We start from the raw sequence: 14,040 nt of genomic DNA on the forward strand, positions 1-14,040 counted from the left end.
TAGACCCATCTTCAGGGCCTCTTTCTCTAAAGAAATAAAGGCCTCTTCAAGTGCTCTTGGTGTTCGAGCAATAATTCCTATATCGTCAGCAAAAGCCAACAATTGTATTGACTTATTAAATATAGTTCCTCTGTTATTGATTTTTGAATCTCTTATTACCTTTTCTAATGCTAGATTAAAGAGGAGACAGGCTAAAGAATCTCCCTGTCGCACACCATTTTTTATTTCTAATGGCTCTGATAAACAATTCTGTATTTTTACCATGATTTTAGTTTCACTTAGTGTTAGGTTAATCAATCTCACCAATTTTTCTGGTATTTTAAATTCTCTCATTGCCATGATCAGAGCTTTTCTGTTAATACTATCATAGGCGGTTTTAAAGTCAATAAACAGGTTGTGCAAATCAATTCCAAATTCTCTCGTTTTCTCCAATATCTGCCGAATGGTAAAAATTTGCTCAGTAGTTGATCTTCCCCTTCTAAAACCACTTTGATACTCTCCTATTATTCCCTCTGAAAACATAGTAAGTCTATTGAATAAAATATTTGAGAATACCTTATAGCTCGTGCAAAGTAAGTTAATTCCTCGATAGTTTGAGCATTCAAGAACATCTCCCTTTTTATGAATTACACAAGTCAAACTAATTTTCCAATCCTCTGGGATTACTTCCCGTTCCCATATAATTAGTAATAGATCATATATTTTCTTCGCAACCTCCATTCCCCCACCTTTTATTAATTCAGATGGTATGGTGTCAGGGCCAGGAGCTTTATTGTTTTTTAATTTGTCAATTCCCATGATGACCTCTACCAACGTTGGAGGTGTAACCATTTCTTGGTTATGCATCTGTAAATTGTCTATTGCTATCTCGTCTTCTTCCTCTTCACCATTCAACAGATGGTCAAAGTGTTCATTCCATCTGTTCAGCACCTCTTCTCTATCGCTTAAGATCGTTCCTTCCCTGCTTCTGCAAGAGTTTGTTCTTGGCTTGAATTCCTTGCGACCCAAGTTTATTTCTCGAAAGAAAGCTCTGCTTTCCCTTGATCCCCTTAAATGTTCAACATTTTCAAAAAGATCTTCGAAAAATAATCTCTTTTTTTCTTTATGGATCTTCTTCTCTTCTTGCTTCTTTATAAGCATTTTCAGCATTTCTTGCATGCCTTGAACTTATCATTCTTTTATAAGCCTCATTCTTTTTATAAGTTGCCATAAAACAATCATTGTCAAACCAGTCCTTTCTTCCGGTTCTCTCGATCTTTTCCTCAACCTGGTCTCCTGTTTCGATAAGAGCTCTCTTAATAACATTCCATTCTCTGTTAACATCATCCCTTTCTGAAGAATCATCAGTCACTTCAAGCCTCCCTTCAATTTGTTCCTGGAACTTTTTTCTTGTAGTCTCTTTTTTTAGCTGTTCACCATCATATTTTTTCAGACGTTCTCCGCGAGCTTTACGAATATTTGATATTCTGGCTCTAACCTCTGCCAGAACTAGAAAATGATCGGAATCTATGTTTGCCCCACGATAAGATCCTACGTCCAGTATATCCGATTTGTGTCTTGAATCAATTAAAATATGGTCAATCTGGTTGTAAGTATTTCCATTAGGAGATTTCCAAGTCATTTTATGAATTCTTTTATGTTGGAACATTGTACTTGGTATGACCATATTATGATCTGTAGCAAAATCTATGAGTCTTTTTCCGTTGTCATTTGATATATCATGAAGACTATACCCTCCAATCACTGGCCTGAACACTTTTTCCACTCCAATTTTTGCATTTGCATCCCCTAGAAAGATTTTAACGTCATTTTTAGGACATGAATTATATAATCTATGTAGCTCCTCGTAGAAAAGCTCCTTTTCCGCGCCATCTTTGTCCTCTGTAGGAGCATGAAAGTTGATAAAACTGTAGTTAAAGAAAATGCCCTTTATCCTTATTTTGCATAGTCTAGGTGTCCTGCAATCAAAATCAATCAGAAGTGGTCTTATTCTCTTACTCAATATGAAACCAGTACCAAACATGTGTTTTTCTCTATCACAGCTATAGACAACTGTATGATTTTTCTTTTCAATTATTCCCTCTCCTGTCCATCGAATTTCTTGCACAGCCAACAAATCAATTCTATAGCTGTCAACTTGTTCAATCAGCATTTGCAACCCCTTATTTCTATACAATGATCGAACATTCCACGATCCAATTCTCATATGCCTCATTCTCATATGCCTACTTGAGATTTCCTAACATGGAGTTTTTTACAGGGTGGGGTTGTTGGCCCCACGCCCAACCCCCAACCTGGAGGACCAGGGTGTTCCTCTTCGTCTGGTGTCTCCCCTCCGACCAGTCCGGCTTGGGTGACCCTGCCAGGAGCCGAAGCTCCCGCCGGCATAGCTCTCGGGATCAACAACACACACAAACCACAACACCACGTTAAGGTGGGAACACCATCGTGTGGAACTATGCATTTAATGTTAATTTTATTGCCGAAAATGTACAGAAAAAATGCGAAATTCGCTAAATGAAGTAACATTATGCCATTAACATTCAGCCAAAAGCTGTTGATATTTCTGTAAGAAGTCATCAAAGAACAGTTTTATTTATTGTCATTATTTTAATTTTCAAATTTTTTTTCGCCTATAATCTGCCAATTTATACAGTTGATTTATGGTACGGTATTCTCATCCACAGTTAATTAAGACTGTTCTCAGATGGTTCGGTAAACTTATGAAAAAACGCTTTTCGACGAATTATGTTAATAACTTATGTGCTGTTATAACTGTGTAACTTGTGAATTATTTGCTATTTTTATAACTTATTTTTATTTCATAACCGTAATTGAACTGCAGGTCCAATTTTGGGTTTACAACTACAAATGATCAACCTTGTGATTTTGAAAGCAATCCAGAAGACAGGGGAACTCCTGGATCAAGCATTGTGAGAAATTCGCCTTCGTGGTCGACTTTTTGATTGAACTACTCGACATTTTCCGTCTACCACTGAGGATATTTTATTTTAAAACCGTCGTTGAACAGCCGATTCAATTTTTTGTGTTTACGACTTCTTTTTTTCGAACCCCGACGAAAGAGCTTAGATCGCCATTAACTCTGAGTACAAAGTAACTGTATTTTACGGTAACTGAGTCGAGTATGAGGGATAGCTCACCTTTGAATAACGAATATCCAACAGATATTTATTAGTTTCTTTTGTTCAAATCCCAAGTAGCACAATTCACAAAAACGATATCGTAAAAATTTAGCTTTGAACATTGTACAATATCGTAGCGAAACATTGTACTATATAAAAATGGACCCCTTTTATAACGTACATGCAATATCGCGAAACAATATTGTTCGATATTGTAAAAACGTTGGGGAACGTCGATCGATGTCTATCAGCATTTCGGATATCTCTAAATTTATATTTTAAATTTATTTTTTGGAATTATAAAAATTTGACGTCATTTAAATGCTCAATTTTGATTTAAGAGCACAGTAAAGTTTAAAATGAAAAGTTTTACAAACAGACTTTTAATGTGAAATCGACGGGAATCGTATAATGTCGTACACACAATGTCGATTTTCGCCAATATTCACAATGTCGGTCGATGTAGACTAAATCTGTTACAATATCCCTGTGCTACTTGGAATGAGAATAGGGCATACTTTGTGATGACTAAAGCAAAACAAACGAAATAAAGAACAAATGAAGGTACAGAAATGGACCTACTATAGTTTCTGCTCAATAAACAAGAACCTTTTTCTTGTCAACACAAAATGAGACTTTTGACTATCTTGAGTTTAGATAGTCAATGAGAAAATTGCTGTAAAAAAAGACATTTTATGTTTAGGTACTACTGAGGAAAGTTTATAGAAACGAAACTATAGTTTGTTCATTCCTGTAACTTTATTTATGCAAGAAATTTTTTTAAATTTTTTTTTTTATAGTATATTGATTTTCCCAACTACGTACATTAAATTGTCTTCTTTTAAGTCAGATGGCACTTGCTATGTTAAAAAAACTTACTATGCACTGTGGGCCAGAAGACCATGATCTTTGGCCAAAAGTCAAATTTTCAACTAAAATATGTGTAGGCAGTTTTAATATAGCCCAAATTAAGTATTCATAATCAATCCAAGCATTATAATTTACTTTTTGGACCGACGAGAGTACACAATGTAATGAAAAATATGTTAAAAATTTTTTTTTAAATGTAACTTTTAAAATTTTATTTCAGAAATATATATAGGAATTTCACCTTATTGTTACATTTTTATCAGAGTAATTAGTCAGAAATTATAGTACAATTTTTCAATTTGTTAGATTAGTTAATACTCTTGACAAACTTATAGCTTATATCTTATCATTTGACATTTTTAAATGTTTGAATGACTTTCGAAACTCAGTTCCAAAAAAGTTCTACAAGGTAATTAGCTTAACTTTTTTTTGTTGTCTTCTTTGATGTTTCTTCTTTCGAAAAAAACTGCCCCATTTTGCCCGTATTGCAAAGGTGAACTAAATATACCGAAAAACAAAAATTATGTTTTTATTTTCATGTTTTCGCGTTATTTTGCAATTAATTTGCGCTATTTTGTAATATTACTTCGGAAATATAATTTGCTTTTCATTTTTAACATAAAATTACGAAAATTATTATATTTTCATTTCTATATTTAATTATTTAAACGTACTATATTATTTTTTTTGTTTTTGTTTGCCATATTTCAGCCTTTTTTTGGGGGGGGGGGTATTTTTAGTGTGTTTCAAAATTTTAATTACGAATTCAATTTACCTGCACATAAAAACCCCCAAATATTGAAACAAATTTTATTGAAATACTAATTGTGGCCACGAAACCTTGGACGCTGGCCCACTGTGCTATGTTAAGAAAGATACACACATCTTGAGAACTTTCATCCTTTTGAAGCATTCATTCTTAGGAAATAATAATTAACCTTACGTTCCGAGGAAAAAGTGCTAATCTCACCTTTTAAAAAGGAAATTTAACAAATTCCTAACTTGATTACAGAGATTGGCATGATCCTAATTATCTGCGTGAAAAATCGCCTGTTTGCCTTCTCTAATCGCCAAACATGTTTAAGTGAAACTCATTTTGGCAATTAACGGTAATTTATGAAATGATAAATAACCCTTCAGTAGCCTAAATATTTCGATGACATTTATGCTATCCAGAAGACATCTTTCGGAAAAAGAAAACTGCACTTTTATCACTTTTCAACCCAAGAGATGGGGTTTGGTTTAACTCATCGGAATTTGACTACTAAATTAAAAACAAAAGGAAAATAAAGCATACATTTATAACATTATTCGCCACCTGGAAGTTTTCATTAAATTAAAGATATTGTACAAAACTGAACGTTCGAAAAGTTTATATTTTTTAATTAGTAGGAAAGATACGTAAGGAATTAGCTGAAGAGTTCGCCAGATGTGCTAATCATTTCGTTAATGCTAATTAATTAGATAAAATATGCAATATGCATTGACTTGATGGGAAGCTTCAAATTGACTCAAATAGAGGAAAGGGATTTTCGTCCTTTTTCCCCTCATTGCGAGGGAATTCTTTGATTGACTTTAATCTTCCGAACTCGAGTGTTAATGAAGGTAAATTTATGAATGGTATTTGAATCTATTTGTTGGCAAATAGAAAATATTTTAATCAAAAGCCGGGAAATGTTTTAAACATTTTGTAAGTCAAGATTATGATTGATGAACTCTTCTAAAACCAGGCTAGTTTAAACGAGGGAATTCGCGCATACTTCTGATTTCAATATTGACGTGATATTTACATTTCATATATTAACATAGAAATATACAATGTTAGTTTTAAAGTATCTTTTCTTTATAGCTTTCTTTTATTAGAAAATTTATAAAATTCAATGAATGTTTGTTCTCAATCATTTCAATGCTTTGCAACTGGGTACTCGCAACTCAAGAAGAAGATCACTGATACGTGAATACTTGACCTATAACCTCAGTCCCAGCTGGTTGTTTCTAAACAAAGTGGCGTGTTAATAATCTGGATATTGCTGGCCACATAAGTAAGAATGTTAATTAACGAAGTTATTTAAATACAACGCCGTATCGCATATCGAATTGGTTAAAATATAATTCTTTCTTATCTACGTTTTTCATTTAACCTAGAATTATTATTTGTTTATGTTCCTTATTGTAACAGTGATTATTTTTGTGTTTTGTGTATTGGCATGTATTATAATTAGTTTGTAATGTTCTACATGGCTTCGTGCTTCTCTTAAGTTAAGTAAGAAAAAAATCTTTCTTTGTGAAAGAATATAGACTGTGTAACTTTGGAGAATTCATATTTGATAGGATAGGCTTACTCGAAATAGAATGGAAAGAACAGTGCTGACATAAACAAAACCACGCTTCAACAGTTCAGAATCGATACACACGTCGACGTCACTTACGGGTGTCTAATTTAACTAATCAGAAAAACGATTCCTATCAAACTGTGATTATTTTATTGTTTATTTTAGTTTTTATCATATTTTTTTAAACAGAAATTATTACGTTATTTGAGTGAATAAAGTGAAAGAAATTGATTATTGGAAATGTTAGATACACCACATATAAGCCTTTGTTTATTATTTTCAGTATTCTTCAGATTTCTTTCTCTGGGGTTTACAATGGATAGTAACAATTAATATAATCTATTTTAGAAACATACAAGTACCACGAACTCTGGCGTGCTAGTAGTATTTCCAACATTTATTTTGTTTCAAATGTAAATTTTTACATAATTAAACAAAATAATTTTATGTTATAATAATTTTTATTCATTTTAAACAGTTTTGAAAATTAAATTATCTAGAAATTTTTGTTTAAAAATAAAGGTAATTTGCCTTTAACTCTTAACTTTAAAATTGAATCTCGCCATTATTCCAACCTTTCGAATGAAAACGTTACAGAATTTGCCGCGTCCCAAAAGGTAATTTTAAATATTTTAGGTACATGTAGGTACTTTGGTCCCACTAGAGCTTCACAATGGGCTATTGGCGACTGCCTGGAAAACATTCTCGAGGATTATCTGAAGACATGCCATCACAATTACGATCATCTGCAGAGGGAATGGCTCTTCCGCTTTGGTAGCCCGACGACCTTCGCGCGAAGTCGAGCACTTTACGGTAGAACAGTTTAACGAGGACCAATACCGCGCACCCCCGGTACCTACACAGGCAGATCAAAGTGGTCACCCACTCGCTTACTGATCGCAGCCAGGGATGCTTGACTTTGGTGTTCTAGTGGGGGTCTTTCTGATTAGTCCATTGCGGGACATTTTAGGTACAATTTAATAATTCTTTCTCAGATTACATATGATTACTCTTAAATTTTAATCTATTTTTCCGTATAAACGTACGTAGTGTTTTGATTCAAAAATATATATAATGCAAGGAGCATAAAATGCATGGTATATTGCCTAGCTAAAAATGAACTATTTTCAAAAAAAGAATAAAAAAACGCGCATACTCCCTACATATTTTTTTATGTTACGCCTTTGTTAGCCTAACAATATTGCATTAAAGGTACGAGAACATTTCTTAATAGATTTAAATGCTGCGCACGCAACTTTCCCGAAGATTTTGCTACAAAGTTTTGAAGAAAAAAATAGGAACTGAATCGTTCTTATTTTAAAGGTTTTCTGAACACATTTTACAACAGGGTAAATACAATAGCGCTTACTATCACTAATTGTTTATTTATAAGTTTTTTTTTATTCGAAAAAAACTTTTAATTAAACAATATTAAGCATTGAGAATGAAGACATAGTAAAAATTTTCATTCATGCAGACTCTTCATCCCTTCATAACTCATCTGTTTTGAAATAATAATGTTTCGAAAACAGAAACATAAAACCTCTGCGAATTATGTAAGCCCACTGCAAAAGCATGTGTAAAAACAGCTCTGTAATATTATGCGTGAATCACACGGAAAAAAAAACGTAAATAACTTTTTCTTCTATCAGTTAGGATGTACTACATAAAAAAAAGAAACATCAACTGCCAAGATTTAGTAGAACTTCAAACCTCTTACTGTGTTTGTCTTATGTCATTTGTTCCAAATCTAATCAAATTTTTATCAATGGGACACATTGTTTTTAATGAATGAATCCGTCTTTCATCCACGGTGGGACCATACTTTCATTTACGACAACAGAGATTCACGCCTTCGAAAAATAAATTCTATGATTTTAATTACTAAGTAGTAGTTCAACGTGTTCATTAAATTGAATGAACTCTAGTGGTTCCTAAATAAAGATATAAGAAAATGAATGTAAAACTGCTGTGGTTTATAGCGAAAGGCGATTTTTAATCAAGGCTAAACTTTTTACTATGTTCTATTATGTGTTGTTGACTGGCGGGTATTGTGTATCATCATCGTGTGTAATATTCATTCTATAAATATGTATGATGTAATTTTGTGTATCAAGTAGCATTGATTATCATCTGAAATTGATGATAGAGTCAGTCAACTATCGTTTCACATGAACGTTAGAACTCATCGGTTGTCATCGTTTGATAAAATGCAAATAGGAGCTCTTTTTTATGAGGAAAAAAAAGCATCCCTTTATGCCAGTGTTTCCCAAACTTATGACTTTTGTGTACCCTTTCTAAATTTTTCGTAACGCTGTGTACCACTAATAAAAAAAATGAATGTATTTTTTTAACTATAAAGAATTGCACAAAAGTTAAAAATCACATCTGGCTGTTGACACCACTAATTATTAACTGTTAACTCTGCTAAAAATAGCCAATAGAAAAATACGCAATCGTAAATTTTCATGGCTAGCTTTGTTTTTAAATAATTTTTTTTGAAATTTTGTTTGTTGCAAGATATTTCGCATAAGAACGCCTACCACTGAGGGTACGCGTACCACACTTTAGGAAACACTGCTTTATGCTATTCTCACTTTAATAATAATGTACTGACTCACTGCCTTGTCGAGTAAACCAAATTTTCTCATTAATATTTCTTCCGGGGACAGAGCGTTCGCCTTCCAATGAGGTGAATCGGGTTCGAATCCCAGCGATGGCTGGTCGATACGAATTTCGGCGGTAGACGGATCTAGGGTTAGAGTCCCCTTGCCAGCAGGCTAACCGTGGGAGTTTCTGGTGGTTTTCCTCTCCATGTAACGCAAATGCGGGTTAGTTCTATCAAAAAGTCCTCCACGAAGACAAATTTCTCCCAAACCTTGATCCAGGAGTTCCCTTGTCCACTGGATTGGGTTCAAAATTACAAGGCCACGGAGTTGAACATAGGTAGTCGTAAACCCGAAAAATTGGGTCGGCTGTTTAACGACGGTTATAAAATAAAATATTTCACATCAAACTTGAGTATATATTTGCCGTTTGAAACTGTAATATTTAAATGGTATAATTAAAGAATTATAACGTAATGCAAGTTAATGTCGTTGAATTGCAAAGCACTATTGCGAGAGAGATCTGTTGGAAAATATAAACATAATTGTACTCATCAACCATAATAGCCGACTGAATTTGATGTTAAATTTTGGAAAAGATTCACGAAAAGAAATATTAATTGGAGAAAATTGAACTATAATATCGTGCAATTTTACTATGCCAAATGGTAAAATTGCGCCAACTAATGCGATGATTTGGCTCACTTTGAACGGAAACCCGATTCAATATATCCTCTTATTAAAGTAGAAATTTTTTTTAATTTTTCATTCGTTTGATGATATTAGAATACTAATGTCTAAAGTGTTCTAAATTCAGCATGTACTTAGAACAATTGGTATCCTCATCTTGGACAGACAAAATAAAAGCGTATAGATAATAACTAAATATGCTTTGACAAGCTCAATAAGAATGAAGCAACTATTTTTATGCTGTTGCTGTTTAGTTGCCTCTACCGTCGCCATCTTGGATTCTAGGTTAAATTTTTAAGTCGTCTTTTCTATACACTTTTTGTATTTACCGAACTTTTGATGACAGCAAAATACCTTTCAAAAGAGGTTGAAAATAATCGGCTCGCATTAGATCAAGAGATAATTATTGATAATTTTGAATTTTTTATAATAATTGATAAATTTTAGAACTTCTTTTCCTCCAAAAAATGATACAATTTGTGTTTTGAGTAAGTAATTTAAAAGTATACATTTCTCGTTTTTTAGATTTTTTTATAATCTAATCTTATTGCAATTTAACTAATGGAAAGCAAAATGGATGACGCTAAAAATGTTCTTTAACGTTAATTGCATAAAAACAAAGATACTTATCAAAAATCTAACAACTGTTTACGATTTAAATATCTTTGCGTCTCATCTCATGCATTCGACGTTTTTGTGCCAATATATTTTATAACCGTCGTTGAACAGCCGACCCAATTGTGGGTTTACGACTACAATTGTTCAACTCCGTAGCCTTGTAATTTTGGACCAATCCAGAAGACAAGGAAACTCCTGGATCAATGCCCCGAGGTATAATTTGTTATGGGAACATGGAGGACTTTCTGACTCGACAGATTTAACGTGCATCAGTCACCATTTACTACACGGGGAGTCTTCGGCCGGCGGGAATCGAACCCACGACCTCTTGTACACGGGACTAGTGCCCTACCAACCAGGAGTCAGTACAGTCGGCGTCTCTATGCCATGCGACGAAGAGAAAAATTGCATCTTAGAAATTGAATTCCTGGCTACTTACACTTCTCTTTAATATCTGCGGTAATTTTTGTTTTTCTAAATATTGCTAAGAGATGGCGCTACTAGTCCCACTTACTTCACAATTTTCGAAGCGAGATTTCTCGGCTTAAATTGAAATCAAAATCATTTTACATTTTCCGTAATTTTGCTTTCATTAGTGTGACCGTTGCGTGTCAAAACAGCTAGTGAGAGTGAGTCAGAGGACAGTGAATTTAATATCTCTCAGTCGGAGGATGATAGTTCTGATTTATCAAGAAAAAATTTTTTTCCGAAATATTTTTTTACCTGATTTTAATAATTATTTTATAAAGATATTTATCTTAAACACCTTAAAGCAACAGTGTTGATAAATATGTTATCACAATGTTTTTTTTAAATAAAAATTTGCATTTTCGAATTTAGGGTAGAACATATATTAATTTTCAGCAAAAAAAAAAATTGCTTTTTTGGGTCGAAAATTCAAAAAAAGAAAAAAAATCCGACAGAGAAGGGGTGGGTTAATTAGAAAGCCCTATCTGCAGTCGCAGTGTGCTACCAGACTAAAATTCTCTTACAAAAATTCACTGTGTCGGGCAAGGTTTAAAGACTCGGTTACTTAAGTCTTACTTACAGACGGATGAAACGCAAAAAAATAATAAACAAAAGAAATAAACTAATAGATAAATAAAAATTTAAAAGATACATTGAAATTTATTTCTAAAAACCCTTCCACTATTTTTGTAGGCCTCAAATCGTGCCAAGGTAAAGGGCTAGCTCGCCAAAGCTATAAACGTTTAGAATACTCATTTGCAATGAAATAAAGAATGGGGAAGAGACTTTTTTTATTGACTAAATTGCTAGTCCAGAGGGGGTCCAGAGCATTGAAGGAAACGCCGTGGCGGACGCCCAGCAATAATTCTTTTTTTTTTCTTGCCGGAAGTTTTACAAGGTCGAGAACAGAAAAGAAAACATACTTAATGGTGGTGTTTTTACGATGGGAAAGATCTTTGCTTAGTCAAATTCTTCAAGGTTGTAATTTTGTATTAGTAAATATTTTAACTCTTTTTTTTATTTTTAGAACGTTGTTTTGTGGAGTTGGAAGTTTTACTAAGTCAATCTTTGCTAAAGAGTGCATTATTTGATTGAATTAAGAATTTCTGGATGTTAATATCTGCTAAAGTAGTTTGTTTTAGAGAAGAAATTGAAGTACCGATTCTCAGTACGATTCTCAGTACGAAATAAAATACATGCAGTCATACAAAATCAATGTTGCTACTGACTGGTGTATCAGATAAAATACTTTTAGAGAAGAATCAATATTTATTATGTATTTAACTATCTAACAAAATAATTTTTAAATATGCATTTATTTATCTATCAAAAACCTTACAAAATAATTGTATGTAATCCTGTAATTGCATTAATAGTAGAAGCTGTAAACTACAAGCTACATAATAATTTTCAAAGGCTTAAGCTTACTAATATTTGAAATTAATATTTAGAATAGTTTTTAATATACTTAAAATTAATATTTTTAAATTAAACAGATAAAAAAAACAACAACTGGGAACTTAATCTAAAACTTTCATTTAACTTTGAGACAAATTCAAAACTCGTTTTTTTAAATTCGATTTCTCAAGGACTATTCGACAGGTTTTGTTCAAATTTTGTATTTCGTCATGTAAAATTGCATTACTTAATTTGCGGTAAAAAATTGCATAGTTTACAAATTTTTTCGACTGTTATTAAATAAAATAATGAAAGATAATAAATATTTACTAAAAGCTATTTTTGCATGAAATTACCTTTGGACAAACGAGTTTTATAATTGTTAGCAAAAATTTTTCAACTCGCTTTAAAAGTTTTAGAGAAATGATGAAATACGCAGAAAGTAAAATTAACATTAAGAGGTTCATATTTTGTACCGTCCTCTTCTTCAAATTAATGAGGCTATATTTCCCACATTACGGCAACCCCCATATATTGCGGATCAGAAATCCGAATCCGACGAAAAAAAGGTATGTTTATACTAAGAAAGAACGTTTTTGTGTCTAATTTCGTAACTTAAAATATCGTCTGCACTAATTGTTGTTGACGTAGGCCATTAAGGAAATGGGGGTGCGATTGCTCTTGTTTTCCAGTGGCGCCATCTATGACCAAGAATTCGACTTCTGCCATAGCAATACGTCACACCCGTTTATAGGGCGGACCTATTCATACATCCATTAATCCATAGATCGTAATTTTGACCTGAACTAGAGAACGACCAATCTCCAATCCAGTACCCCCAGAGGTATAATTTTATTTTATTTTATAACCGTCGTTGAACAGCTGACTCAATTTTATGTATTATTTTAGCCTTTTAATTTTGAACCCAATCAAGAAGACAAGGGAACTCAAGTATTGGAAGAAATTTGCCTTTGTGGAGGACTTTTTGATGAAGCTATCCCGCATTTGCGTTAGATGGAGAGGAAGATCACAAGAACCTCCCACGGTTAGCCTGACGGCAAGGGGACTCTAACCCATGATCCGTCTACCACTGAGGATATTTCACGTCAGCACTGTGGTCGGTGCAAGCCGGATGCGGAATTCGTATCGACTGGGATTCGAACCCGGTTCGCCGCATTGGAAGGCGAACGCTCCGTCCCCAGAGCCATCGCGACTCACCAGAGGTATAATTTGATTTGTAATGGGAACATGGAGGACTTTATGAACCGACAGATTTAAAATATTTTTGCACCAGACACCAATTATTACACGGCCGGCTGGATTCGAACTCCCGTTCATACAAACTGAAGTCCAGCGTCCTACCAACCAGGCTATCCTGGCCCCGTCTGCACTAATTAATAAGCATATTTGAGATCAACGTCTCAAAAAATTAATATTGAGAACTAAAACGTGAAGATCGGATTATTAAATCATAAGTTATTCAGGATGGTCCGTTTTTTTTTTAATTTTGAGCACTGTACTTTCATTAAGCTGACAAAATGTTTTATCGATTTATCTTTATTTATCCATTTATTTCCGTATAACCAGCCAACTTATCAATATGAAGCATACAATACATATAGTCAATGAAGAAAGTAAATGGATGAAAAAAATTGTTATCAAAATATTCACTGTCCACAACGTATTTCCTGTCGGATACTATCATTGCTGTGTAAACAGCTGAGAGGTCAGATGTACCGACAAATTCGTTTTTTGTTTTATGATCATTTCTTTCCGGATAAGAGGGAGACTAAAATAATTTACTCTTTAACGTTTCCGATGTTATTGATCATATCTAAAGAAATGACTGCGTTTTTAAACAGTTTATTTACACTCATGTCGTACGATTAGTCCACTAATGTTTTGTACACCAAT

The 14,040-nt window shown here is 33.3% G+C and overlaps 1 protein-coding gene across 1 annotated transcript; it reads right to left on the minus strand.

The window, feature by feature from the left end:
• Positions 1 to 1,102: 1,102 nt before the first annotated feature.
• Positions 1,103 to 2,215, minus strand: LOC147802490 (protein CFDP2-like). The gene has a single exon (XM_087152728.1). It carries the CDS (start codon positions 2,213 to 2,215, stop codon positions 1,103 to 1,105), a length of 1,113 nt encoding a protein of 370 aa, XP_087008854.1.
• Between the last annotated feature and the right edge of the window lie 11,825 nt (positions 2,216 to 14,040).

This window comes from Parasteatoda tepidariorum, chromosome 10 (genome assembly GCF_982258835.1).
Source record: "Parasteatoda tepidariorum strain Cologne lab strain chromosome 10, Ptep-v5.0, whole genome shotgun sequence".
Classification (NCBI taxonomy): Eukaryota; Metazoa; Arthropoda; class Arachnida; order Araneae; family Theridiidae; genus Parasteatoda; species Parasteatoda tepidariorum.

Bases quoted from the DNA above. Each gene is read 5' to 3' on its own strand.
- LOC147802490 (XM_087152728.1), bottom strand. From the start codon at position 2,215: ATGAGGCATATGAGAATTGGATCGTGGAATGTTCGATCATTGTATAGA.